This window comes from Ascaphus truei, chromosome 13, assembly GCF_040206685.1.
Source record: "Ascaphus truei isolate aAscTru1 chromosome 13, aAscTru1.hap1, whole genome shotgun sequence".
Lineage (NCBI taxonomy): Eukaryota > Metazoa > Chordata > Amphibia > Anura > Ascaphidae > Ascaphus > Ascaphus truei.
Window position 1 is genome coordinate 23,234,945 of NC_134495.1, and position 27,013 is coordinate 23,261,957.

Genomic DNA, 27,013 nt, shown 5'->3' on the forward strand with positions numbered 1-27,013 from the left:
TTACTTTCTGCATTTATTGAACTAAAACACAACTATAACCATCTCACAGGATGGAGGCTTCACCCATTTATCCTACAATTGCTCGGTTAAACTCTTCTTCCAATCACAGCAACGGGGGTTGAGGGATGTGGGTTACACCAAAGAGAGAAACTTCTTTGCTTTTTCACTGCGAGAAACCAAGGTAGCCATAAAAATACGTGCGCTTTCTTCTGGCGCGGTGGCCTGTAATCCAAAAGGCTTTAGTGACAGCGATGGTCGCTGGAAAAATCAAATAGATGACTTCCAGCGATCGCGACCAATCCGTCGCGCCGCGCTTACTATAAGCGCACGCGACGGCTGCAATGCATTTGTCTTGCCGCGGCATCGCGGTCCCCATAAGTGCAGCCTTAGTCCCAGCTGCTCCTTAAAATACACCAAAGTCACTCTCCTACTTGTCCCCAACACCTGTGTGTTCAGTTCCACCAACGTGTCAAAAGATCTTCACCAGAGCGAGGGATAGTCGAAGCGCACCTGCAGCAGGTATTTCATCCGGACCTGCCGGGGGTCATACACGATGTACTCGTTGTAATTCAGTGTGTAACCCGCGGTACTGTCTCCTCCGGTGTCTGTCAGCGGGCCCAAAGGAACCAGCGCCCCATCACTGCAATGAAAGAGAGTTCTGTATATTAGATCTGTCTGCGCCCGTGTCCCAACCTGCTCCGGAGACCACAAGACAGGTGCAATACCCAAAATGTCAAACATGATTTGTGCAAGCGCGTTGGACCGCAACAATCTTACACGGGCAGCTCTTCCATGTCGGCTACATGTGGTCATGGACCGTCAATTTGGTGGAACAGCTCAGAGATAATGTTACTTGCCTTTGAAGTGGGTGAACTTGGTTCAAATCAATGTCCGCTCTCCTAGTGACCTTGGGCAAGTCACTGTGCCTCAGACACCCCAGCCTGGGGGCAGGGAGCATTATGCATGCAAAGAAACCCTATGTACAGTGCTGCATACACAGTCAGCGCTTTGAGTGGAGATATTTTCCTGTCGCTGACAAGAACAACGTTTGGTTTGGGTATAAGCAAATCATTACACAATCTGCAATGGGGTGCAGTCTTCTCCACCAGATAACAGGTTAAGGGGCTTTTTCTATATCCGCCGAAGTGGCCCATAGGGCTGTTCTTGGCCACAATTTCCCCGACGTCAAAACGGGGCATGGATCGGCCGCCGTGGGGGATATAGAAGAAGCCCCTAAATTGCGAGGATTATTGGGAGTGGTGTTAATGTTCGCTTGCAACAAGAGAAATACCTGGCAAACACGCCAGTGCTTCGGTCCAACACCGTGCAACCCCATGGTAAAAACAAAGCCCAAATAACAATGGTAATACTGCACTCGCCCGCTGTACCACTTTCATTCTCTTGTGATAGGCCGGGACCCCCACTACTTCCCATGTCATTACAAGAGACTAATCTCCTCCGCACTCGTATTTCCCACACGCAGCAGCAGCAGCTTTAAAGATATGCTGTAAATAAAGGAAGACAAAAATAAAGCCACAACGTTTCGGGGTAACACCAACGCAACTGACATGGGTTACCCCCGAAACTGGGCGCTTTTGTTTTAGTCTTGCTGTAAATAAAATGTATCTTTTTTTTTTTTTTTTAAAGAACTAGACGTTCTGGGAAATATTAGAGTGCGGAAGAGATTAGTCTTTCGGTAAAAAACCCATTGCCGCTTATGAACCAATACTGGTCCCAGCATTTTGTGGCCTGTATGTGTCTTTAGGTAAAAACATCTCAAATTGTCTGTCCTGCAATCATCATACCCTGCTGTCTATTTAGTTCAATTTAGGTAAAAACATCTCAAATTGTCTGTCTGTAAATCATCCCCCTATTGTCTTAATTTAATTCATCTTTCACACTTGTGCAAGACAACACCCACCTTTGAAAAACCATTTGCTTTAACTACCCTCACATGTGCTAATTAAGTTTGTTGTACCAACCAGATGACTTTCTAAATGTATATAAGTAAACTCACAACAGCCATTGCTGCTTGCAGCCTTTGCTCTTAAAAGCATTTCTGCTTAAGTAGAAATCTTTAAAGTAGTATGGAAGTTTAAAAAAGGAAGTTCAAAAAGAAGTGGAATAAGTGGACACAATCTACTGCTTCTGATTCCTGCATTTGATCTACGCTGGAAAGGAGGTTATCATCCCAGACTGCACATCTCAACATATTACTATTGCTGTGATGCCGCCTTTACTTTTTATATTTGCTGTAACCTCACTTATTCTCAAATTATGCACTTCCTTCCACCAGCCTCATCATGTCTCTAACTCTATTCATATTTCGCCATCTCTCCTTACTTCACCACTTCTCAGTTCACATGAACTCCTCTCTTACCTGCGCCCTCTGACACCACACAGCTATACCTCCTGCACTAAAACACACCCCTACAAATCATCCTCTCACATTCTCTTTCTGTCCATGCTTCTCCTCCTCGCTTCTGGGGATATCTCTCCCAATCCTGGTCCCTGCCTTATTTCTACTTGCTCTCCTCCTCGCCTTCCCCATGCAACTTCTACTCCTTCTGGTGTTAACCCCTCCAACCTCATACCCATCCCCTGCCACCCTCCCTCCTCTCTCCCTTTCTCCTGTGCCCTTTGGAATGCTCGCTCCCTCTCTAACAAGTGCCTCTCTGTGCACGACTTCTTTCTCTCTCACTCCCTGCTCCTATTTGCCATATCTGAGACCTGGCTCACTCAGTCTGACTCTGCTCTGGAAGCTGCCCTCTCCTATGGTGGCCTTTCCTTCTCCCAAACTCCGCGCCCTGGTGGCAGGGGTGGAGGCGTGGGGCTCCTGCTCTCCTCTCTCTGCCGCTACCGAACAGTTCCTATTCCCCCCTCTCTTGCTTTTCCCTCCTTTGAGGTTCACACAGTCCAGATCTTCTCTCCTCTCCCGGTCCATGTGGCGGTCATCTATCGCCCACCTTCCTCTACTCACCCCCCTTCTGCCTTTCTCTCTCACTTTGAATCCTGGCTCTCTTTCTTTCTCTCCTCAGACTCCCCTGTTCTTCTCCTTGGGGACTTCAATTGCCACATTGATGACCCCTCTCTCCCTTGGGCTTCCCGCTTTCTTTCTCTAACCTCTTCTTTTGGCCTTCAACAGTGGACTGAAGCCAGCACCCACAAGGATGGACACTACTTAGACCTGGTTTTCACTAAAAACTTCTCTCTCTCCGACTTCTCCATTTCCCCTTTTCCTCTCTCTGACCATCACCTCATCTCATTTTCTCTCTCTCGCTTCTCTCCATCCCCACCTCCATCACGCCCTCGTTTTTGCAGAAACCTGCGGTCTATTAACCTACCAGCTCTTGATTCCACTTTACGCTCCTCCCTCTCCTCTCTCAGTTCTGCTTCAGAGCCTGACAACCTGGTCAGGAACTACAACTCTGCCTTATCTTCCTCTCTTGATCTTCATGCCCCGCTTTCTCTCTGCCGTCCTTGCCCTTCTAACCCCAGACCCTGGCTAAACTCCCACACACGCATGCTGCGTTCCTCCACTCGTTCCTCTGAACGCCTCTGGAGGAAATCTCATACGCTCGCAGACTTCATTCACTACAAATTTATGCTATCCTGTTTCAACTCTGCCCTCTCTCAGGCTAAACAAACCTACTTTTCATCACTAATCAACACACACAAGTCTAACCCACGCCGTCTCTTTTCTGTCTTTGACTCTCTACTCAGACCACCCTCAGCTGCCTCCTCTTCTTCCTCCATCTCACCTCAGGACTTTGCTGACTTTAAGGAAAAGGTGGAGTCCATACGGCAGAACATCCCATCTGTTGCCTCCTCCCATCCCTCAATGCTTCCCAACTCTCCTCCTGCCTTTCTTGACTCTTTTTCCGCTATCTCGGAGGAGGATGTGTCACTGCTGATCTCCTCTTCTCCCTCTACCACTTGCCCTCTTGATCCCATTCCCTCCCATCTCCTAAAACCTCTTGCTCCTTCTATAATCCCTATGCTCACACAGATCTTTAACTCTTCCCTCTACTCTGGTACCTTTCCATCATCCTTCAAGCATGCAACCGTTATACCATTACTCAAAAACAGCAAGCTTGACCCTACCTGTCCTAACTATCGACCTGTCTCCCTCCTGCCTTTTGCCTCCAAACTCCTTGAACGTCTTGTATTCTCTCGATTGCTACACTTTCTCAACACCTATTCTGTCCTAGACCCTCTACAATCTGGCTTCCGCACTGCTCAGTCTACTGAAACAGCCCTCACTAAAATAACTGACGACCTCCACGCTGCCAAAGACAGAGGTCATTACACTTTGCTCATATTACTCGACCTCTCTGCAGCATTCGACACCGTGGACCACCCTCTTCTCCTTCACATTCTCCATACTCTGGGTATTCGGAACAAAGCTTTATCCTGGATCTCCTCTTACCTCTCCCATCGTACCTTCAGTGTCTCTTTTGCTAACACCTCCTCCTCCTCTATTGATCTCTCTGTGGGGGTACCCCAGGGCTCTGTCCTGGGACCCCTTCTCTTTTCTCTCTACACACTCTCTCTAGGTGACCTAATCACATCTTTTGGGTTTAAATATCACCTCTATGCTGACGACACACAAATGTTAGACACCCGACCTTACACCTGCTGTACAAACCAAAGTCTCTGAATGTCTCTCTGCTATATCATCCTGGATGGCCCTCCACCACATTAAACTTAACATGGCTAAAACAGAGCTCCTCATACTTTCTCCCAAACCTGGCCCTACTACCTCCTTCCACATTACTGTTGGAACTACGATCATTCACCCAGTAGCCCACGCACGCTGCCTAGGGGTTACACTTGATTCCTCTCTCATTCTCCTCATATTCAAAACGTTTCTAAAACTTGTTGCTTTTTCCTTCGCAATATCACAAAGATACACCCTTTCCTCTGTTACTCGACTGCTAAAACTCTGACTCAGGCCCTCATTCTCTCACGTCTCGATTACTGCAACCTCCTGCTGTCCGGCCTTCCTACCTCTCACCTGTCTCCCCTACAATCTATCCTAAACGCTGCTGCCAGAATCACTCTACCCTTTCCTAAATCTGTCTCCGCATCTCCCCTCATGAAATCCCTCTCCTGGCTTCCGATCAAATCCCGTATCTCACACTCAATTCTCCTCACTTTTAAAGCTTTACATTCTTCTGCCCCTCCTTACATCTCAGCCCTAATTTCTCGCTATGCACCATCCCGACTCTTGCGTTCTTCTCAAGGATGTCTTCTTTCTACCCCCTTTGTATCTAAAGCTCTCTCCCGCCTTAAACCTTTCTCACTTTCTGCCCCACACCTCTGGAATGCCCTTCCCCTCAATACCCGACTAGCCCCCTCGCTATCCACCTTTAAGACCCACCTTAAGACACATCTGCTTAAAGAAGCATGTGAGTAGCACTGGATAATCATGGACACATGACACATAAAGCTTGGCCCCCTGCAGACGCACTTACTAGAATTCCCTCCTACTGTCTCTGTACGTTCTCCCTACCTACCAATTAGATTGTAAGCTCCTCGGAGCAGGGACTCCTTCCTTAAATGTTACTTTTACAGTATGTCTGAAGCACTTATTCCCATGATCTGTTATATTATTTGTTATTTATATGACATGTATTACTACTGTGAAGCGCTATGTACATTTATGGCGCTATATAAATAAAGACATACAATACCTGCCACTTCCAGGGATGGGACCACTATTGGTTCATTTATGGGGTCTCTTTTTACCTTGGAGGGAGGTGCACAGTGCATCAGACTGAACTGTTGGCGATGCAGGAGCGAGACTCTCCTCTTTGCACACACTATGGAATTGTCACCCGAGAGTATCAGCACCCAGTGTCCCTGCTCCTATATCAGGGGTGCCCGACTCCAGTCAAGCGCCACCAACAGTTCAGGTTTTCACGATATCCCTGCTTCAGCACAGGTGGCTCAGTCAATAGTTAGGCCACCTGTGCTGAAGCAGGGACATCCTGAAAACCTGGGCCTGTCCGTGGCCACCCCTGTCGAGGCACACCAGTGCCACGTCTACAGAAGGCCTGTGACTACAAGGAGATCACACATCCTCAGGACACGACTGTGTTCATGATATCAGACATGCACCTGTAGCCATGCTTGGGAGAGTCTGTACTATGCTTGCGGTACTCACTGGGTGATGCGGTTCTTGGGGTCCGGCGTGCTCCTCCCCACACCCTTGGTGCTGTTTTTCCCTTTAAGCGTCTTTTGGGCGTCATAATCGGCAGCAAAGAGCTCTTTACACTCACCGAGGGCGACCTGAAGGGGGAGACGTATCAGCGTACAATGTGTGGTAGGGGGTGGGGGGGAGGGGGTGTTTGCAGAGACACGGAGAGAAACGTCCCAGTGCAGGGGGATGCAGAAGTGATGGGAGGTATTACAGGGCATGTGGGGGGCGAGCAGAGCATTACCCTTTGTGACAGGAGCGAGGGACGTTACCTCAGACAGCAGCAGCATCCCCACATTCCTGTCGCGGGACGTGAAGCAGTAATTCGCGCTCTTTGAAGACACGTCAGCGAAATATATTCCTTTTCCAAACTGGGGGGAGAAAAAACAGAAACGAGTCAGGGGGAGTTACGCGGTGGGGGGCCGTTTTATAACATGCCTTGGCACTGTTTTACTAAGCCAGGAGTGGCCAACTCCAGTCGTCAAGGGCCACCAACAGGTTAAGGACATCCCTGCTTCAGCACAGGTGGCTCAATTCAATGACTCCCTGATTCAGCACAGGTGTTGCAGTCTTCGACAGCCTCGGATTGAAGCAAGGATATCCTTAAAACCTGACCTGTTGGGGGGGTTGGGAAGTGTGAACAACATTAAGGAAAAGGTGGCTATAAGGTGGTACGTCAGGATCCTTGCCGAATTCTTGGTAGGATGATGTTGAGACCTGGCTCTCTGGCAGCGAAGGTGTTAATACAGGAGGAGAGCATGTCACTCACCATGTACCCAGTGACTGGAGCCTCTTGGGGGGCCACACGCAGCCCCTGACTCAGGATCCCAACCCAGTTAGACAGGCGAGATCCGTGCCACAGCAGCATCCTGAGAGAGGAAGGGAAGCGAGGGGTGCATATTGTTTGTAAAAGGTGCAATTAAGCATCAATCGCACTTTAACCATAAACGTTTGCTTAAAGCAGAGTAGGTATTAATACAAAATGTCATGGGGTGGGATTACAGACCTGTTGGGGAGGTCTTCTCTGAAGCTGCTCTCCTCCCCCTCCCTCTGCATCAGGAACACGTGCATTAGGGTCATGGTGTAATCATTGTGTGTGGGAGCGTGTGTGCTCTGCAGGTACCGCTCGATAATCTGGGCGAAAGGAAGAGAGGTCACCATCTCCAAACGTGGATAGGGGAAGGGAAATGAACACTGAACAACCGAGGAGATGAATTGGCTACCTCTAGGACTGGACAGCTCAGACACACACACACACACACCACTTGTGCAGAGCCTTTCACCGCTAGGACTGTACAGAGCAGAGGAAAAATTTAAAAAAATGTAGAAGCAGCTACACCTCTAAGGTTGGGCATGGGTTAGGAACAACAGAGCAATGAATACATACAACGCCGAAGGCTATGTCAAGGGTGCAAACCCAAGCACCTCTAAGCCTGTGGTACCTACTGTATGGTCTTGTATGGCTCAGAGGTTTTGGTACCTGGAAGTCACTGGACTTGTTATCCATGGGCTTCAGGGAGCAGTGCAGCTGCCGATACTGTCTGTCCACGGGGTGCTCCAGAGAGCTCAGCTCGAGGCTCGCCAGCTTCACAGCGATCTGAATGTCACCCAAAGCCTGGGGAGAGAAGATGGGCAAGGAGACGAGAGCGTGAAATACTGCAAGAGCTACAGCCACACTGTGTACAACAGGAGGCCGACACAGACATACACAGACCGAAGCAGGTGCAGAGACCCCACAAAGCTGGTGCTGGGTATATACTCTGAGTCAGTGGAATGTAGTCTCTTACCTCTAGTAAGCGCACCTTCAATGCCAAATCCTCTAGTGTCCTGATCAGAGGGGGAGTCCGAAGCCTGGAGGAGGAGAACCACAGTAGTTAGGTTACCATTGTCCGATGTCACGCACAGGTGACTCCCCATGAGAGACACACACACAGCTACTGACCCGAAGTCATGGGGAATGCGTGTGTAAAACTCGTTACACGCCTCTATGAGCTCCCGGCCAAACTTCTGCTTCTTGATACAGCTCTCTACGCGCTGCAGGGTGCAGTACCCAGCCCGGATCTGCTCCACGGTCAGTTTCCCTGGTGGGGGAGATCAGAGATCAGATGGTTAACGTGTGTATGGAACATACCGGGGGATAAAGCAATGTGTTAGCACGCTCGTGGCACTCAGAATGTAAAGGTGGGTACGGGCACACACACAATATGGGGGTCCTCCGGCACCTCACCCAATGGAGCTTTCTTGGTGTCGTATTTCATCTCCAGCACCGTCTCCTCCATGGCCTGCAGGTTGCAGATCAGTTGGATTAGCTCCTGCACCCGAGTGTCCAGCTGGGACTCTGGTTTGGGAAGGTCAGGTGTCTTCTTCTCGGCTTCAGTCTCCTCCTCCTCCTGGGGGCGACACATAAAAAAGGTGGCTGTGATATAATACAAGACGCTTGTTATTAATATGCCGTGTGCAGGATCTTTGTATCGTAGCCGAAAAGTGTGGCAGTGTCACTGAATCCCTCACCTGTGCTTTATTTAGAAACGTCGGTTCCTATACCAGCACCGTGCACACTGCCCCCATTACACAGATATATACAAGTAAAGGATTGTGCTGATTATTATGCAAACACTAAACAGCGAGAATGAAGCCAACACAACCTGGTCAGTGTATCCACATTATCATAGCAATGTGTATATACATACCACGCAATAGTGCAGCCATCTTTACTCGCTGTTCCATGTCCACATTGCTACATCTGAGTGTATACAGGCAGGGCCGGCTGGGACTGTAGCGGTGCACCATGTGCGCAGGGCAACTGGAGCCGGCATCTCCTCCTGCTCCCACGCGACTTGACACGCGGGGCCTCTTGCCTCGCGTCACGTTGCTTGGTAGCAAGAGGAGATGCCGGCACTTAAGAGGCCCCCCGCGCTCTCCCCCTGGCCCAACTCCAGTAATCACAGTTTAAATGCTGTGGTGGTTAGTTTAACACCTACAAACATTTAAATTGTTTTCACGGAAGTTAGGCCGGGGGAGAGTGGGGGGCCTGTGTAGAAGCAGGGGGTCGGTGCAGTCACACCGCTGGCACCGCCATCAAGCCGGCCCTATTACAAACTCCATATGCACATATGTATACATGTTTAGATTGTAAGCTCTTCGGGACAGGGACTCCTTTCCCTATTGATTTGTGTCTGAAACGCTTATTCCCTTTGTGTGTTATAATATTATGTCACGTGTATTGTAAAGCGCTATGTGCCTGGCTGGGGATACATACATAGATACATACATACATACATACTGTACATACAATGCAGTGATTTCCAACAGGGGGGTTAGTGAGGTGTTTCCAAGGGGATTGCCAAGGAAATAAAAAGGCAATGGCTGATCCCAGGCAGTACGGCGAGATCCCACCTTAGGGTGGGGGGGTATAGCAGTCAATTACAAATTGCTTCCAAAATCGCTCCCCACAATGCTTTGCATCCACAGCAGCAAGGCATGGTGGGGCGTGGCTTTGGAAGATCCCACAGCGAGTGACAGCTACACCCCCCCATGCTGCCTGCACACAAGGAGGTGCAGTTTGGCGCCTTAAGCGGGTGTTCCCCCACGAGCTCAAGATATTGGGATCGGTCACACAGGTTTGTTAGCAACAGTCTGATAAAAACGTAATAATATTTATTAATTAGGCGTTCGGGGAGCAAATATTGTCTAGCAGGGGGTGCGCAGGGTAAAGGAGGTTAGGAACCGCTGATGTGATGTAAACACTGCAGACTGTCTGCGCTGGGAACACATACCTGGGTGGTTGAATTATAATCCAGCTTCAGCATGTCATATTTCCCAGGAACTTTTTCAAAATCCCCATGCTCGGACCATGCGTTTTTAGTCTTATCAAAAAACCTACACACAAAAAGGCAGGGGAAAAAAATAGAGCCCATGGGTGAAAGGGGAGACGGATACGCAAATCAAGAATGGGAGATGGAAGAGGAAGGAGAGCCTGGGAGAGGGCAGAGCTAGGGAAGAGAAGAGAGAGGAAGAGAGAGAGAAAGAGAGAGAGGGAGAGAGAAGAGAGAAGAAGAGAGGAAGAGAGAGGGAAGAAGAGAGGAGAGAGAAGGAGAGAGGAGAGGGAGAGAGAGAGAAAGTAGTTTCATGATCTCACTTTTTCTGGAAGAGGTCCTTTGCTTTCTGCAGGTCACCTCCGCAGGATACAAGAGAGTTCTGCCCCACCTTCCCCACTGTAAGGAGAGAGGGTGGCCGGTCAGTATGCTCCCCTTGTGCATCCAGCGTCAGGGCAGTGGATAGCACTCGAAAATAATCAGCACAGCAACACCAGAGGTAGCCAACTTCAGTCCTCAAGGGCCACTGACAGGTCAGGTTTCAAGGATATCCCTGCTGCAGCACAGGGGGCTCAATCATTGACAGTCACCTGTGCTGAAGCAGGGATAGCCCGAAAACTTGACCCGTTGGTGGCCACTCTTGATCTACACACTTGTTCTCCGAGCTGTCCAGCCAAGCTCTGTACCTGTCCCACACCCCTCCAACCCACACACCTGCACCCATCACAAAGATGTCCAGTACTAGGGGAAATGAGCCTGGGTGATGCCAGGCATTGTACCAGTCCCTTAACCCTGCAACTCTTGTGGAGATGAGAGCATGGAATCTCATCTAAAAAAGAGAGAGAACAGCCCCAGCGTGCTGAGCTGTGCATCCTACGCTGTAAGAGGCAGGCTTTGAATCGCTGCACTGTCCTAGAAATGGTGGGAGATAGGCCTAGAGACTCTCACCTCTCCCCCAGCGCATCCAGACAGAGAAGCTCCTGGTATGGTCATCTTCCAGCAGCTGGATCAGGTAGTACTTATTGTTATTAAACTGCAGGTTGGTCTGGAGGGCAGAGGTAGAACATTGTTAGAAACCATCTGCTCACCACAAGCTTTATTTTTGCCCTTGGGAGGCAAGGTCGCCTTAACCCTTTCAATGCCAGAGGCCAGCAATGCATTGAGGCACATCTAGCAGCAAAAGGGTTAAACAAAAGCGTTACAGTAAAATAATGTGTGCTTTACATGGATCGCCACAATTGGTGTGTTAGAGCCAGTAAGCCCAAGCTCAATTGGGTAGGAGGGTAATCATAACAAATATGACACCCATGCCTCCTAATATTAAACCATGTTCTCTAAACTGCGAGCATTAAGCAAACAGAACAGGACGGTCACTGCCAGAGGGACCTTTAACACAAGCCTCGCTGTTTCCTGCGGCACACACACAGTACAGCGCGTCTCATATAGTACAAATATTATAAATGCTGGCAAAGCGTTGAAATACAGTAATCTTATAATGTAATCTTGGATGCATTTAAAGAAGCGCGTGGCAGTTCCAATCTGAAATGTTTTCCGATCTAGCCCCTTTGGAGAAACCTGCAGTTGAAGATGGCGAATGAAACGCAAACAGAGCACAAATAAACAGAATTGTTTTTCTTTTTAATGGCTGATACAGTTAGTTTTTTCTTCTTCTTACAAATGACTCCGGCATGTCAAAGTGAGAGTGAAATCACATATACATATCATCATTTTCCTAAGATGAGAGGAGAGACGAGCCCTGAAAGAACTTAATCAAGATGGTAATTTAATTATTCGCCGGGCTGATAAGGGTGGGGGCACTGTCCTCCAGGACCGGCAGGATTATCTCAAGGAGGCGCTACGCCTTTTGGAGGATGGTACTTCTTGTAAACTTTTAGTAGAAGATCCAACTTTGAAATATCAGATAATTCTGAAAGATCTTCTATTTCAAGCCCAGACATCAGGTGTTCTATGTGGGAAAGGATTTAATTATATCTTCCAAGCATTCCCACATGTTTCCCATCATGCACCATATTCCAAAATACACAAGACCTCGCAGGATCCTCCTGGCCGTCCCATTGTGTCTGGAATAGAATCAATCACGTCTAATTTATTACATTGTGTTGACACTTTTTTTAGCCATCGCTCACAGCTTCACTCCCATCTTATTTACGGGATAGCAGTGATGTACTTAATTCTTTACAATTGATCACTTGGGAGCAACATTTTATTTGGGTTACCTTGGATGTCACATCCCTTTAAAATGTATACGCCATTCACAGGGTGTTCAGGCTATAGCACATTTTTTGCACAACACACTTACTATTATACAACAACAATTTATAATGGATAGTATTATTTTTATATTGAATCACAATTATTTTTTATTTGAGGGTCAATTCTATCTCCAGACGACTGGCACGGCCATGGGGACACGTTTTGCACCAAATTATGCCGGACTTATGGGAAAATGGGAGCTCGATTTCATCTGGAATATTAATGAGTTTAATAAACATCTTAAATATTATCGAGGATATATAGATATCATCTTGATTGTTTGGGCAGGGACCTTGGAAGATCTCAATAACTTTATCAGCTATTTGAATCGAAATGATAGAAATCTTGTACTGAGCAGTATGAACCAGAGGACTGAGATACATTTTTTGGACCTCAACTTGAAAATTGTGAACAATAATATCGTTCACAAACACATACTTTAAACAAGGTGATGTAAACTCATACCTGGACTATCAGAGCAATCATTCTAGACAATGGCTTAATAACATCCCATATGGCCAAATGTCAAAAGATTTGCTGATAAGGGTTATGATCCAACACTAGGTCCATTCAGAAAAGCAAGGATTATCCTAGAGATCAACTGCTGATCCCCAACAAACAAAAAACACAGTAAATGAGTTTGGTGACACACCATTATTCATCACAGGGTTTTGTAAGCAGGAAAATAAGATTAGGAAGATCCTAAAGAAACATTGGGGTGTCCCCCAAATGGACCCTATTCTGCAAGATAAAAAAACACAATGAAACCAAAAATAGGATTTAGAAAAGCCAGAAACATTAAAAAACATTTTGGCTCCCAGTGCATTGAAAAAAGGTATCCCTAAATGCAACTTCAAGTGGGAATTTCCTAGCTAAACCAGTGGGGAACAACTATATATGTAGAAAATGCGTTATGTGTAAACACATGGAGCGTGATAAGAGCGTTATGTGATGTAAAAACTGGCAAAAAAACTCATTACACAACTTATTAATTGTCTGGCAACGTTCGTTGTGTATATCATAGATTGTCCATGCAATCTATGGTATGTTGGGAAGATAATTAGACTGCTTAAAACAAGGATTGGTGAACATGTCAATGGGATCAAGAAAGCCCAACGCAATTTGGATAAAAGGGAAAAAGTTACACAACTTGGGGCAGCCTTTTTTGACCCAAGAGGGTAAAACTGATAGACTGCATGTTAGAGGGATTGAAATTGTTACGAGAGATCTAAGGAGAGGAGATAGAAATAACACTCTCCCCCAAAAGGAACTATTTGGAATTTATACCCTTGGCAGTAAGGCACCAGGAAGTCTTTATGAACTAAAAGAACTGGTTCCCTTCCTGAAATAGAATTTGCCTAATCCATAACTGTACGACATCCAGATCCTGTGTTCTGAGTGTTTGCTGTTTTGCACTTTCATTGCTTGCTATGTTTAGAGAGAGCAGATTTCATGTTGATTTATTTTATTATTATTGTTTGAGATCTCATTTGTTATGCATGACAACATCCTTCACTGTGGATGTTTATCATAATATTAATAATTATATTGTAGTTTATATTTGATTTTAGTTTAATTTTACTATTTTTCACTTTACTAAATTATTATATCTATTTTACATTAACTAATTAAATATTATTTGTTGTCTTATTTATCATTATGTAATATATATATATATATATATGTAATATATCCCTATATATATATATATATATACACAGGCATACCCCGGTTTAAGTACACTCACTTTAAGTACACTCGCGAGTAAATACATCTCGCTCAATAGGCAGCTCACGCATGCGCCAGTAAGCAAATCCTGAACAGCAATACCGGCTCCCTACCTGTACCGAAGGTGTGCGCAAGCGGGGAGACTATAGAGCCTTTTACAAATGCCTTATTTACATCAGTTATGCACGTATATGACGATTGCAGTACAGTACTTGCATCGATAAGTGGGAAAAAGGTAGTGCTTCACTTTAAGTACATTTTCGCTTTGCATACATGCTCGGTCCCATTGCGTACGCTAATGTGGGGTATGCCTGTATATTTTTGTGCAATATATATTCATTTGTATGCTTCATTGTGATTGTTATTTGTTCTTTGTTTAGTATTTATGCCGTTTTTAATGTTATATGTATCATTTGTACTGCTATGTATGTATCCTCTGTGTGTGGTGTGTGTGTGTGTGTGTGTGTGTGTGTATGTGTATGTGTATGTGTATGTGTATGTGTATGTGTATGTGTATGTGTATGTGTATGTGTATGTGTATGTGTGTATGTGTATGTGTATGTGTGTATGTGTGTGTATGTGTGTATATATATATATATATATATATATATATATATATATATATATATATATATATATATATATATATATATATATATACATACACACACACATACACACATACACACATACACACAAATATAGAGGATAGATATAGATATATATATACTAGCTGAGAGACCCGGCGTTGCCCGTGAGTTAAATTTGCCGCTAGGAAAAGGTGGGGGTAGGGACAGTGGACAGGAGGAGGGGACGGGGACAGTGGACAGGAGGGGACGGGGACAGTGGACAGGAGGGGACGGTGGACAGTGGACAGCAGGGGGGGTAGTGGACAGAAGGGGGGGGTAGTGGACAGGAGGGGGGGCAGTGGACATGAGGGGGGTGACAGTGGACAGGAGGGGGGTGACAGTGGACAGGAGGGGGGTGACAGTGGACAGGAGGGGGGTGACAGTGGACAGGAGGGGGGTGACAGTGGACAGGAGGGGGGTGACAGTGGACAGGAGGGGGGTGACAGTGGACAGGAGGGTGAGGAGAGTGGACAGGAGGGGGGGGGGCACACACACTGTGTCCCCCCCCACACACACACACACAAAGTGTCACACACACACAGTGTCACACACACACACAGTGTCACACACACACACACACACACACACACACACACACACAGTGACACAGTGACACACACACGTCACCTCTCCTTCTGGCCGCCGCCATGTTACTTAGTCCGCGAGGGAGGAATGGGGTCCTTCCGTCCGCCGCCATCTTAGGTGACGCGTGGCAGCGGCAGGCTGCCCTGCCCACTGCCTGTCCCCGCGCCTGGGAGGGAGGTGAGTGGAGCGGGAGGCGAGTGGAGCGGGAGGCGAGTGGAGCGGGAGGCGAGTGGAGCGGGAGGTGAGTGGAGCGGGAGGTGAGTGGAGCGGGAGGTGAGTGGAGCGGGAGGGAGGTGAGTAGAGAGGGAGGTGAGTGGGGAGGGAGGTGGAGGGAGGTGAGTGGAGCAGGAGGGAGGTGGAGGGAGGTGAGTGGAGAGTGAGTGCAGCGGGAGGGAGGTGAGTGGAGAGGGAGGTGAGTGGAGCGGGAGGGAGGTGAGTGGAGCGGGAGGGAGGTGAGTGGAGCGGAGGTGAGTGGAGCGGAGGGGAGGCGGGGAGGTGAGTGGAGCACCGGGGAGGGGGGGAGGTGAGTGTGATGGGGGGGGGGAGAGGACAGAGAGAGAGGTGTGTGTTTGTTTTTTTTGGACCTTTGGCCCGTCACTCCGCCTCAGGCCAATGAAAGGTGTGGGGGGTGGGCCAAGGGGGTGGTGTGAGTGTGTTAGGCCAATGAGAGGTGTGCGGGGGCGGGCTGGCCAAGGGACCAATGAGATTGCCGCTAGGGACAGGGAACACAGTGAAACATACATACAATGCTTTCAGAAATATATAGTAGAAGTAGATATATAATATATATATATATATATATACATACATACATATATACAGTGTTCGACAAACCTATACATTTGCTCGCCCCGGGCGAGTGGATTTAACCCCCGGGCGAGTAAATATTGGCCCAAGCAGCACACGTTTGGTACTAGGTGGCGAGTAGATTTTTTGGTGATTTGTCGACCAGTGTGTGTGTGTGTGTGTGTGTGTGTGTGTGTGTGTGTGTGTGTGTATATATATATATATATATATATATATATGTATATATATATATCTCAATGCGCCGATTGGTTGGCTTACTATCAATAACCTGATGCAATCCGGATTGGCACGTGCCTTCAGGTATTTAAATCTTGCCTTTGGATCTTTTAGACCAACCCCTGATGAAGCATCATTAAGGCGCAAAACGCGGTGTGGTGAGGTCATCGCGCAGCACGGGATACCGTGACGACGGATATCCGGAGGCTGACATTCATCCGCTCCCACGAGGACGCCGACTCTAAGCCAAGTTCTTTGCACACAATATCTGCCAAGAGGACCGAATCCATTATTTAGATCTGGGACTTTTGGCGTTCGAGGGACCCTGGTTTTTCAGGATCATACCCCCTACGGTTGTGATATTTTGATGAGCGGATGACCGAATCTACGCGATTCCTTTTTAATGTATATTTTTTATTATTGTGAACATCACTTGTTTTTTTACATAAAATGTGATTATATTGATTTTGTTTTCAATTTTGCGCCTTTTTTGGTTTTATATTTTTCCTAAGCAAATGATGATGATAGCGGTTAAACCGTATGCCCAAAAAACAGTCAACCCATGTCCCGTACACTCTGTAATAAAAAAAGGAATCTGTATGTATATTTTATCTGATCACCTTGCCAAACCAGGATATTCCTCAGGTAGGTCCCAGCACTTTGTATATTTCTAGCGTGCAGAGAACATGTTACAATTTCTCTCTCTGACAAAATGCCCCCTTTATAAAATCTGTGGCTTCCCACCCTATCCTCCGGGAAGACTATCCCAGCTTTTAGACATACAGATTGAAATAGAAGATGTGCACCAATGTCGTGTGTGTGTGTAAATGAGGCCAATTCCTAAAATATGGTTTGGTTGAGGAGCCAAAAGAATAGGGCTAAGAACCAGCGTCTTACACTCAACAAGTCCAGGTTTTCAGGTGCAAATTCTACACCATTCTGGTTACTCCGCTGCATAATAAAAAGTGTCCAGTGAGCAGTCGCGCCAACTTGCGCAGAGTCCATATTATCCCCAGACAGTACGAAGACGAAGCTCTGTACTTAACAAGGATAAACTGTCCTGTATTAACAAAAACAACCCACATTTCCTAAAGGTAGAGCTTCTGAAGAGGTAAAAGCGACAAATACCCAGTTATAACTGGGTAAGTAGGCCAGGCACGAAAGATAAATCGGGGTATGCCAAAGGTGGGAGGGGGGGGGGGGGGGGCAGGAGAGGAGAAGCATTGATCCCACAACGTGGTGTATCCCAGAGCAAGAGAACCACCAGGTCTGGCTTCTCCGACACGATTGGGTGAATGTTAGTCCTGGGAGGGTTAGGAGGACGAACTGGTGCTGTCATCGTCTGCGCAACCGCCACCTTGCATCTCGCTCAGAGACACCCGCAGGATGCTGCAGTGAGCGGACTGCATGTGCTGCAACATCAGATACTCCCGGTTGGCGCTGACAGTCTCGCCCCGCGATATCACCGCCCCACACAGCGTGCAGACGGTCGCGAAAAAACAGTAGCAGATGTCAAGCACAGAACGCAAAAGCGGCACCCCCTGCTGCGGAGGGGGAGCCTGGGAGGTGGAGGCCACGGCGCAGTGGTGGCGGGAGTTATTTGTTGCCGTAGGCGAGGTCACTACGCTGCCAGTGGCTGCCCACTCTCTTTGGTGGTGCTTGGCCAAGTGGTTGCGCATGGCAGTGGTACCCAGTCTACCAGGTGTGGAGCCACGCTTCACCTCCCTGGTACAGAGGTTGCAGACGGCACTGGTGGCGTTCCTGATGCCCATGCTGGGGTCCTTCAGGTGGAAGAAATCCCAGACGGTGGACTTCCTTTGGGGGTAGGCCACATGGGCCGCGGCGTGGTTATCCCTTCTGGGAGCAGTGTGCGCCATCTTGTCTGTATAACCTGGAGATTGCCCCAGAATGTCACCAGTTCCATGCTCAAGCAGTTCAGATGGGGTCAGATCTGAAATCTGGGTCTGAGGACCATGCTGACTAACCATACTGGGCATGGGGTGCCAGGAATGGCAATGCTGGAGAGGCTGATGGCATAGCTCTTGCCGTTGGTATTCTTCACCAAGCTGGTGTTGTTGAACGTGCCGGACTGTCCCCCCCTGTTGGTGATCACACACAACCAAGTTAGCACCTCTGGCCACCGTATACACGTCATGCATGTCAAGCTAGCTGGACTTCCTTATTAGGATTCCTGATCCATGATTACAGATGGCTCCTGGATGATGCCACACACATGCCCAAAACACTTCCTGTGCAGTAGATTGTTCAGCAACATCAGACTTCCCATAGCAATACAAGTATGCATAGGTAGTAACACCACGTACAACCAATGGTTAAAAGTGCACAATACTAGACGTGGGGCATAAAGAAGTAAAAAAAGCCAAAAGACTTAATACATAACATACTTTTGACACCTCTTCTCAAAATATTATGGATCTTGTTTCAAGATTTGCCTCCACAAAGCTGGCGAGTTGGACAGTAGCCATGCTTGATACTATGGGGGACCTCTGGAGAATTCCAGCACTGCAGGCAAGGCAGCCACTGTCCATGGTACACGTGGTTACCGTCAACGCTTTAGGACATCTGCGGTCGCCTAATAGTTAGGACAACTGGATCTTAAGGCATTTAGGGCAACGTTGTTAACTGGAGATGCAACTGCTGTATTCCCTTGTGCAACATTGGACGGATACATGAGATGCAATTACTTTTTCTTGTTGATCATTTCAGTTTTGACCAAGCACGCCTTCCCCCCCCCCAAAGAGAACCCTGCCGGCAACTCGCCACCACAGATGCAGACTGCTCCTTTGGTTGCCTCTGTCGCAGCCCAATCTTAGCTGTCCATACTCGGCTAACTACAAGACAAGCTGCCTATAGAGGGTTCTGCACACACGGTCCCTGATGCGGACACTTGTAAGAACGAATGCAAAATAAAGCACAGGAGGAGACATTTTCAGAGAAGAAAACGTAAGCAGTTACGAGTGGGCAACTCCAGCCCTACCAACAAGTCAGGTTTTAAGGACATCCCAGCTTCAGCATAGGTGTTGTTGACTGAGCAACCTGTGCTGAAGCAGGGTTACCCTTAAAACCTGACTTGCTGGTGGCCCTTGAGGTATGGAGTTGCCCACCGCACGAGATAGGGGCAAGGGTACACATTGTTTATGGTTCATGCCTAGGCATGTTCTTTATATGCTGGGTCAGTACTCTCCTGGATGTGGATGTTAAAACGAGACCGGCAATAGCAGGATGCAGTGTGGTTTCTACATGATGATATATCGCCGGACAACATGGATGCAGTAACTGTGTTTCGACTTTCTTATAACGAAATACAATGAATTAAGAGAGATGTCATACGAGGCTGGGGTGAGACGTGAGAATTTGTCTCTGAAAGAACAGCACAGAGGAAACGAGGACGTTGGTGGAGTGGGGGGGAGTAGGAAAGAGTTAAACACACAGGGGTAGTTATTACCACAAGTAAGGAAGCTCAAGAACAACTCGTGCATGTGTCATGGGAATTTGGGAAATGATCCCACTAGTCACACTCTGCGGGAACATCTGATCCTGGAGGAGCTGGTGGCAGATACATCTGTCCCTAACCCAGATTAACTATTTTCAGGCAGACATCACCTCTATCAAATTCATCTAGCCTGAGAGAAAAGGTGAACCGTCTAACAGACATAGCGCGTTCTGCAAATGAAAGGCAAATCCTTCAAGAGACCGCAATAGAGGGTGGTGGCAGGATCAGAGCGGACAGGGGTTAATAGTGGAGAAAAGATGCACATATTGGCTGTTCTCACCTGGTTTAACATCACATCGTACACGTCGTCTCCTTCGCAAAACACGTGAGCCTAGCAAGGGGGAAGATAAACAAGATTATTAACTCCATCATGAAACGGTTCTCCTACCTCGCATCTACCCCCTCCACCTCCCCACCCTCGACATCGCGAGTGTACAAAAAATCTACACAGCGCCGTGGAACCTTTCGATTCACGCAGAGAAAGAACAATATGCCCCAAAGGCACAGCCAGGCCTTCCACTCATACGCAGGAAACTGGCCGCATCGGAAGCAGCAGTGCAAGCTTTCCACCTACTAAACACACCCTCCTTCTACACAAAAGGTACAGCGTAAACCTCCCTCATACACACACACACAATTTACCTTTCCCAACTTGCTGGAGCATTCTGGATCTATAGGAGCTTTACCTTTGAATACCAGGGTTCTGACCTGCTCTGTGGAGATAGAGAGAGAGATGGGTTGCAACCTGTGTGTGGAGAGAAAGAACGGACAGAGAGGAGGACCACGCTCTCATTACGAAGAGTCCCAGTGGGACTGTACACCTATAACGTTTATTCTTTTGCTTTACGTATTGTTATCATTGGATATTTTACTGGGGTTTTTGTTTGCCTTCCTCTGGATCAATATACTGCAAGTACGCATATAGGATAAAGTCTCTGTCGTCTGAATTTAGCATAGGTTGAACTTGACGGATGTATGTCTTTTTACAACCTCATCTACTATGTAACATCTTTATACAACGTGACAAACTTTGCAGGTGAAGTATAGGCCGAGTACAAGAGGTGGAAATGAATAGTTTAGCAGTTTTAACTGAAAGTGCAAGATGATTAGTTGGTGGTGTTTTTCAGTTAAAAACGGAATCCCTAATCATAAACGTACTAACAACTGAAGGTACCAACGACACGAATGTCGTTAGTACCTTCAGTTGTCCGTACGTCTATGATTAAGGATTCCGAATTTAGGGTAACCGGAAACACCCACGGATCATCTTGCACTTTCGGTTAAATGCGTGAAATAAAACACCAGATTTAAATGTTAACGCAGATTTTGTTTTTATCATAAAATGAAAACACAATAAATAAATAAAACACGGAAAAACCAGAACCCGTAATTATGATCAAATATACGGACACGCAGAAGGCCTCCATCATCTCAATACCTTTGCTCTCCTCCGGCTCGCTTTCCACGCCCATGCTTCCCCGGAGTCTCTTTGTGCTGCTGGGGGGTTTATTATTGCTGACACTCTGCTTAGGCTGGATGCCTCCTGTATCTGCGGCCACTGGAAACAACAGGGAAGTGTTGTGAGAAACTAGCAAAAACACAACGTAAAGATTACATCCAGAATAGCATCTTACCAATTTGCATAGGTAATAGTTCACCTCTCCCCTTCCCAGACAGCCGGTAACCACTTCCGTACGCCAACCGGAAGGGCTGGCAATGAAATGCTTGGCCCTGCTCCCAAGAGACATGCCTAATTTCTGCACACGTACCAGATAAACAGCGCTGGATCTGTCTTTCATGCTGAGTCTGGCTGTTCCTTTGCACCATGGCTCCCAGATCCATTGTGTAAGGGCGGCCCCCCGTGCTCACTGTCACCAACTTGTTATCGGAGCGAAGCCCGGTCTCCAGAGAGACGCACGTGTGGGCGTCGTACGACATCCAGGATCCCTCGTCGGACTGCCACTGCCACACAAAGACTGGGAGAGGGAGGGGGGAGAGGGAAGGCATAAGAGTATAACTAAAAGAAGATTGAACCCCTGCGTGTCTGGAGGTTGCGTGCGTTTTCTCAAAAATACAGAGTTGACCAAATAACACTAATTCCCATCCTGCTCCCCTCTCTCTGTGCTTCTGAATACTATTTGAAAACCAGAGGTTGGTTTCAATGAGCAGCATAGACTTAAGGTTTTTGCCCACTTTTCAGTATACAAAAACTTTCAGCTGGGATGAGACCCCCGGAAACAGCCAGCCAGAGACTCACATTGATCCTGCTCTCTCACGGCCAGTCGGATCGGTCTCTGGTAGCCGCTCTGCGTGTTTTTCTGGGCCATCCTCCTCATATCCACCTGCAGAGAGACCCCCGCTGCAGGGGAGACCGTCACCGAGCGCTTCCCAGCACTAAAACAAAAAACAAACACGCAGATGTAGCGCCCGCGGGAGGAAATAGCACATTAGCCCTGATTCTCTCGCGTGCCGCTGGCGCATGCAGAGACGTGACAGTGGGAGAGCCAACGCTGGCTGCGCCTGCAACCTGTAGGTCACCTCCTGCTAATTAAGCGGCGGCGTACAGAGCAGGGCTGGCATATCGCTGACGGACACTGCATCTGTATACTTAATACGTGAGCGGGTGGCTTATTTACAACGTTAAAACATTTGCTTTAAGGATAACAGACATATTTATAACCCTCAGAGAGCCCACACAACTTAGCTACTATGTCAAAGGGTCACCCCAGGGGCCACGTGCTCGTTGTATAGGGGAGAATGCCACCCGCGCTCCTGTGAAGTGCTATACAGGAACAGGCAAGGACCCTTTCTTGTATGTATGTATGTATGAATGTGTATGTATCAGAGAAGGGACAATGGAAGCCAGCAATATTACAAAGAACGAACTTCTGAGAGCTTGAGTGGGAGTGTTTCTTTAGGTTTGAGCTGGAGAAATGGTCACATGGTTTCACACAGGCTGGGTGTGCGGATGTCTGAAGACACCTCTATAGCAAGACTGTTTTACTAGTGGCCCGCAGGCCAAGTCTTGGGAGAGACCCCCTGAGGCAGTCTACTCCGGCTAATGCAGTGCAATTATTTACACGGACAATCCCTTGTTTGCCAAGGTAATGCAACTATATATATATATATATATATATATATATATATATATATATATATATATATATATGGTACAGATGTTATAAACGCTAACAAAACATGGATGTATAATTATATTTAAGTTGTTACTATATATACTGGGGATGCCTGCCGTTGTCGCCTGAACTACTTAAGAAGTGCGGAGTGGGCACATCGGTTTTCATATCAAAAAAAGTTTAATTTAGCCATTAATATATATATATAAAAAAAAGTCGTTTCAGCTGCAACATGCATGTTCTTGAGATAGAGTGAAATAAACTTATATGTGAAAATGGATGTGTCCACTTCTTCTCACACTTCCAAAGTTACATTACAATATCCTCCTGGCAGCAGAAAAAGCAGGTGCTTTTCCCGGCCTCTCACCCGAACGCCAGGTTGATCTGAGTGTTGATTTGAAGAGAGTACAGCATCCACATGTCCCCATCTCCCTGCCACTCCCAGCGTGTCTCCAGTTCCCCATCCACCTCTCCCGCACCGGCTTCTGGAATGTCATTATTCTCTGCTTCAGGCTCGCTTTTCACTATAAACGCCGCGGCCTCGAGATCCACCTCTGCCTTCCGCTTCTGAGAAACCACTAAATAGGGAGATAGGTGGGTGTGTCAGAAAGGGCAACACCACGGTGCACAGAGACACACAAACAGGCGAGGAGAGTCGAGGCTACGCTGGAATATCTAATTTAGCCCCAATGATCTAGGTCATTTAGTAACACCCCTGTATAGTTCTACCAACTACTGCACCTAATCCGTCACCACTTGTCTAAGACTCCCAACGCCCACTAAGGCCCGTTTTATAGTGGTGAGCACGTATGGATTTTTAGTTGGCTGACGTTAGTCAGCCTTTCTGTAGATGTGCCGCGCGCGCGCACGGCAGGGAGAGGGGAGCCGACAGACAGCGGCGAAGATGAAGAAATGTATCTTTTCGCGCCGCTGCCTGTGCTCAAATGTATGTATTAGTGTGTATGTGTGTATGCATGGATGTGTGTGTGTGTGGAGGGGGGGGGTAAATAATTGCACAAATAAAAATAAAAAAATGTAAAAAAAAAAAATCTTACTTAAGACTTAATTTCACACACACACACACACACACACACACACACACACACACACACACACACACACACACACACACACACACACACACACACACACACACACACACACACACACACGGTTAAATAATATGCACACACACACTTACCTGCAGCTCCCGGCACTATATACAGGAAAAGCATGCAGTACGTGCACGCGCGTTCGCATAGGAACGCGCGGCCGCACCCTGTATATAACAGCCCTTAGATTGCAAGCTCCTCGGGGCAGGGATTTCCTTTCCTATTGTGTGACTTGTCTTGTGAAGGGTGTATAGTAATTACTCTATTTTACTTGTGTGATACAGCTCTGAAACCCTGAGCTGTCAATCAAGCAAAAAAATATAAAATTATGAAAGTAAAACATTTAAAATTTATTAAAAAAAAAAAAATACGTAAATTGTAAACACAAACTATTTATTTATATTGGAATATTTATTACATCTCATTGCATGGCTGCAAGAAGTGGACATTGAGCCAATTGCAATGAATGGATCAGAATCAAAGGCTGGATTGTAGGAGAATGACGGCGTTTCTTCCCTCCGGAGCTGGTTCCTGAGTGCAGCCTTTGCTGCTCTGTCTGCTGCTTGTCTTGCAACGTGCTGCTCTGGGGTTGTGGCTGCTCTGGCTGCAGCCTTTGCAGCTCTGGCTGCTGCTTGTCTTGCAACTTGCTGCCCTGGGGTCTCAGCTGCTCTTGCTGCAGCCTTTGCTGCTCTGTCTGCTGCTTGTCTCACTTGTTGCTGCCCTGGGGTTTCCGCCGCTCTTGCTGCAGCCTTTGCGGCTCTGTCTGCTGCTTGTCTCACTTGTTGCTGCTCTGGGGTCTCTGCTGCTCTTGCTGCAGCCTTTGCTGCTCTGTCTGCTGCTTGTCTCACTTGTTGCTGCTCTGTGGTCTCCGCTGCTCTTGCTGCAGCCTTTGCGGCTCTGGCTGCTGCTTGTCTTGCAACTTGCTGCTCTGCAGTCTCAGCTGCAGCCTTTGCTAGTCGATTTTTGGCCAGCTGGCTTCTTATAGATTGCCTTTTTTTTAAAACTGTGTATAGATGTTAATACCAATATTAGTAAAAATGTGGTTACCATTGATTATTAGTAGTCCTATTGGTTAGTTACGCCAAATAATTAGTAACACCACTAAACCAAAATTCTCCCCCCTTCTTGCGCTCTCCTCAAACATTCTTGTTTTCTCCTCACATGTCAACTGGAATCTTCTTTCTTCGTCTACTCCCCTTCTCTCTCAACACTCCCATCACTCTCTCCCCCCAATTTCCCTTAATACCTTATGATGTACCCAATTCATTCCGCCTCTCTCGCTCTCCTCTCTTTGTATGCTTTCTGTGTAAGGCCTCGTCCAGGGTGGGAGCGCACTCGAGCGCCGTGACGTCAGGCGCTGGGCGATTCCTGGCCAGCTAGTTGCGCGCGTGGGGTAGGGGCGCGTCCATGCTGAATGCGCGTGCTCGCTCAAGCACCGTGACGTCACGCGCTGATGAAGTTGGAGCGACTCGTGGCCATGTAGAAATGTGCTGTTGCGGGGGTGGGGCAGGACATGATTGGGCGAACCGCTCGCGTAACCCTCCCATCACGCGGTAAATACAAAATAATTTGTCTCCTCAAGCTGCTCTCCATGGAACACACTCACAGTACGTGCGCGCACTATAGATGATCACATTGACATGTGATTCATCGCACAGCGCTCAAGCCACGTGCGCGCACGCTCTTACCCTGGACGCGGACTAAAACCTTATAGCTCGCCGACTCTCCCTATCTGCCACCAGGCTGTGTGCATTATGACGTCACATGCCTGATACATAGCCTACCATGCACAAACACCCACTGGCTGATTTGCAGGTCAGAGAAATGTTAAATCCCTCATGGAATTAATGCGTGTAACTCAAAATAGGAAATAACCCACAGGTGCACACCCCTAGTGTTCCCTTAGTATGCATGCAACGTTTCATGTATCTAGGTTTCATTGTCTTGGAGCTATGGCTGACAGACTGTTGTTGTGTGATTATATAAGTGCTTCCACTGCAGCAAGGGATTCTGGGAAATGACATGCAAATGAGCACACTATGTCAACTTTTGCCTGAAATCCATTAACACGAATTTCCCAGAATCCCTTGCTGCTACAGTGGAAGCACTGTATGCTAGGTCAGAGGAGCGCAATCTTTCCCCCCTGCGCCTCCTTGCCCGTCTGTCCCCCTCTCCTCGCACCCCCCCTGCTTACCTTGCTGCAGACATCCTGGCGTCATACATGGCGATTCGTGACCAGGAACGTCTGAACCAAGGTAAGTAGAAGTTTACAGAGGCCCTGCATTCATTTAAATGCCTTTGGTAAGCGTTCAGGGGCCTCTGTAAACCCAGCGCCCCCGCAGCGAATCTCACGCCCCCCCCCCCCCCACTTTGCGCACCGCTGTGCTACGTGTTAATGGTGAAAGGCAGGGGTGCAGACCTAGCTAAGACATGTGAATGTGCTCACAAATTATCTTTTTATTGGCTATATGCTAACGGTGGAGGTTTTTTGTTGCCTTTTTCACCCACCATAACTTAAAATGTGATGATTTTTTTTATATAATACATACATGTACCGACATTAAAGATAACATGTGCATATAAATTAATATAGAAGTGTAACACATATGTATACTAGATATTATAATAACATTACATATGGAGTTACACGAATACTGGGTGTATATATATATATATATATACACATTATTTTTTTATATATAGGTAACTCCGTACCCCGGGCCTGTATATGACATATTATTTAACCCTGCCCAGTCTCACCCCGAGGTCTCCGCTCCCGCCCAGGGAGCTTAGCGCTGCGCCCCGACATCTCCCCCGGTGCTGGTTCTGCCGCCGGCGGCCTCCTTCCGACTCCAGGCCCCTGGCAGCTCTACACCTGCGCCGCTCATTGGCTGACTGAGCTGCCAATCTACGAGTCGAGAGCCAACCTGCTCATTCGTTGATGGGCTGCGACATCGCAAAGGCCACGCCCCCCTCCACTGGTTGGCTTTTTGTTTG

At 47.5% G+C, this 27,013-nt stretch overlaps 1 protein-coding gene across 2 annotated transcripts; it reads right to left on the reverse strand.

The window, feature by feature from the left end:
- On the reverse strand, positions 1-27,005 carry PARP2 (poly(ADP-ribose) polymerase 2). 2 transcript variants are annotated; one of them, XM_075568944.1, is made up of 20 exons: positions 26,777-27,005; positions 24,435-25,019; positions 23,272-23,482; positions 22,028-22,164; positions 21,540-21,746; positions 21,209-21,328; positions 20,413-20,483; positions 20,051-20,101; positions 10,966-11,062; positions 10,341-10,416; positions 9,979-10,081; positions 8,430-8,592; positions 8,145-8,283; positions 7,990-8,053; positions 7,683-7,817; positions 7,209-7,336; positions 6,972-7,071; positions 6,475-6,573; positions 6,170-6,294; positions 1-640 (listed from the first exon to the last, which is right to left on the reverse strand). In XM_075568944.1, the coding sequence occupies exons 1-20, from the start codon at positions 26,823-26,825 to the stop codon at positions 481-483; spliced, it is 2,820 nt and encodes a 939-aa protein (XP_075425059.1). In that variant the 5' UTR covers positions 26,826-27,005; the 3' UTR covers positions 1-480. The 2 variants fall into 2 exon arrangements, with proteins under 2 accessions (XP_075425059.1, XP_075425060.1); XM_075568945.1 differs by lacking the exon at positions 24,435-25,019 and having other exon boundaries at positions 26,777-26,989.
- Between the last annotated feature and the right edge of the window lie 8 nt (positions 27,006-27,013).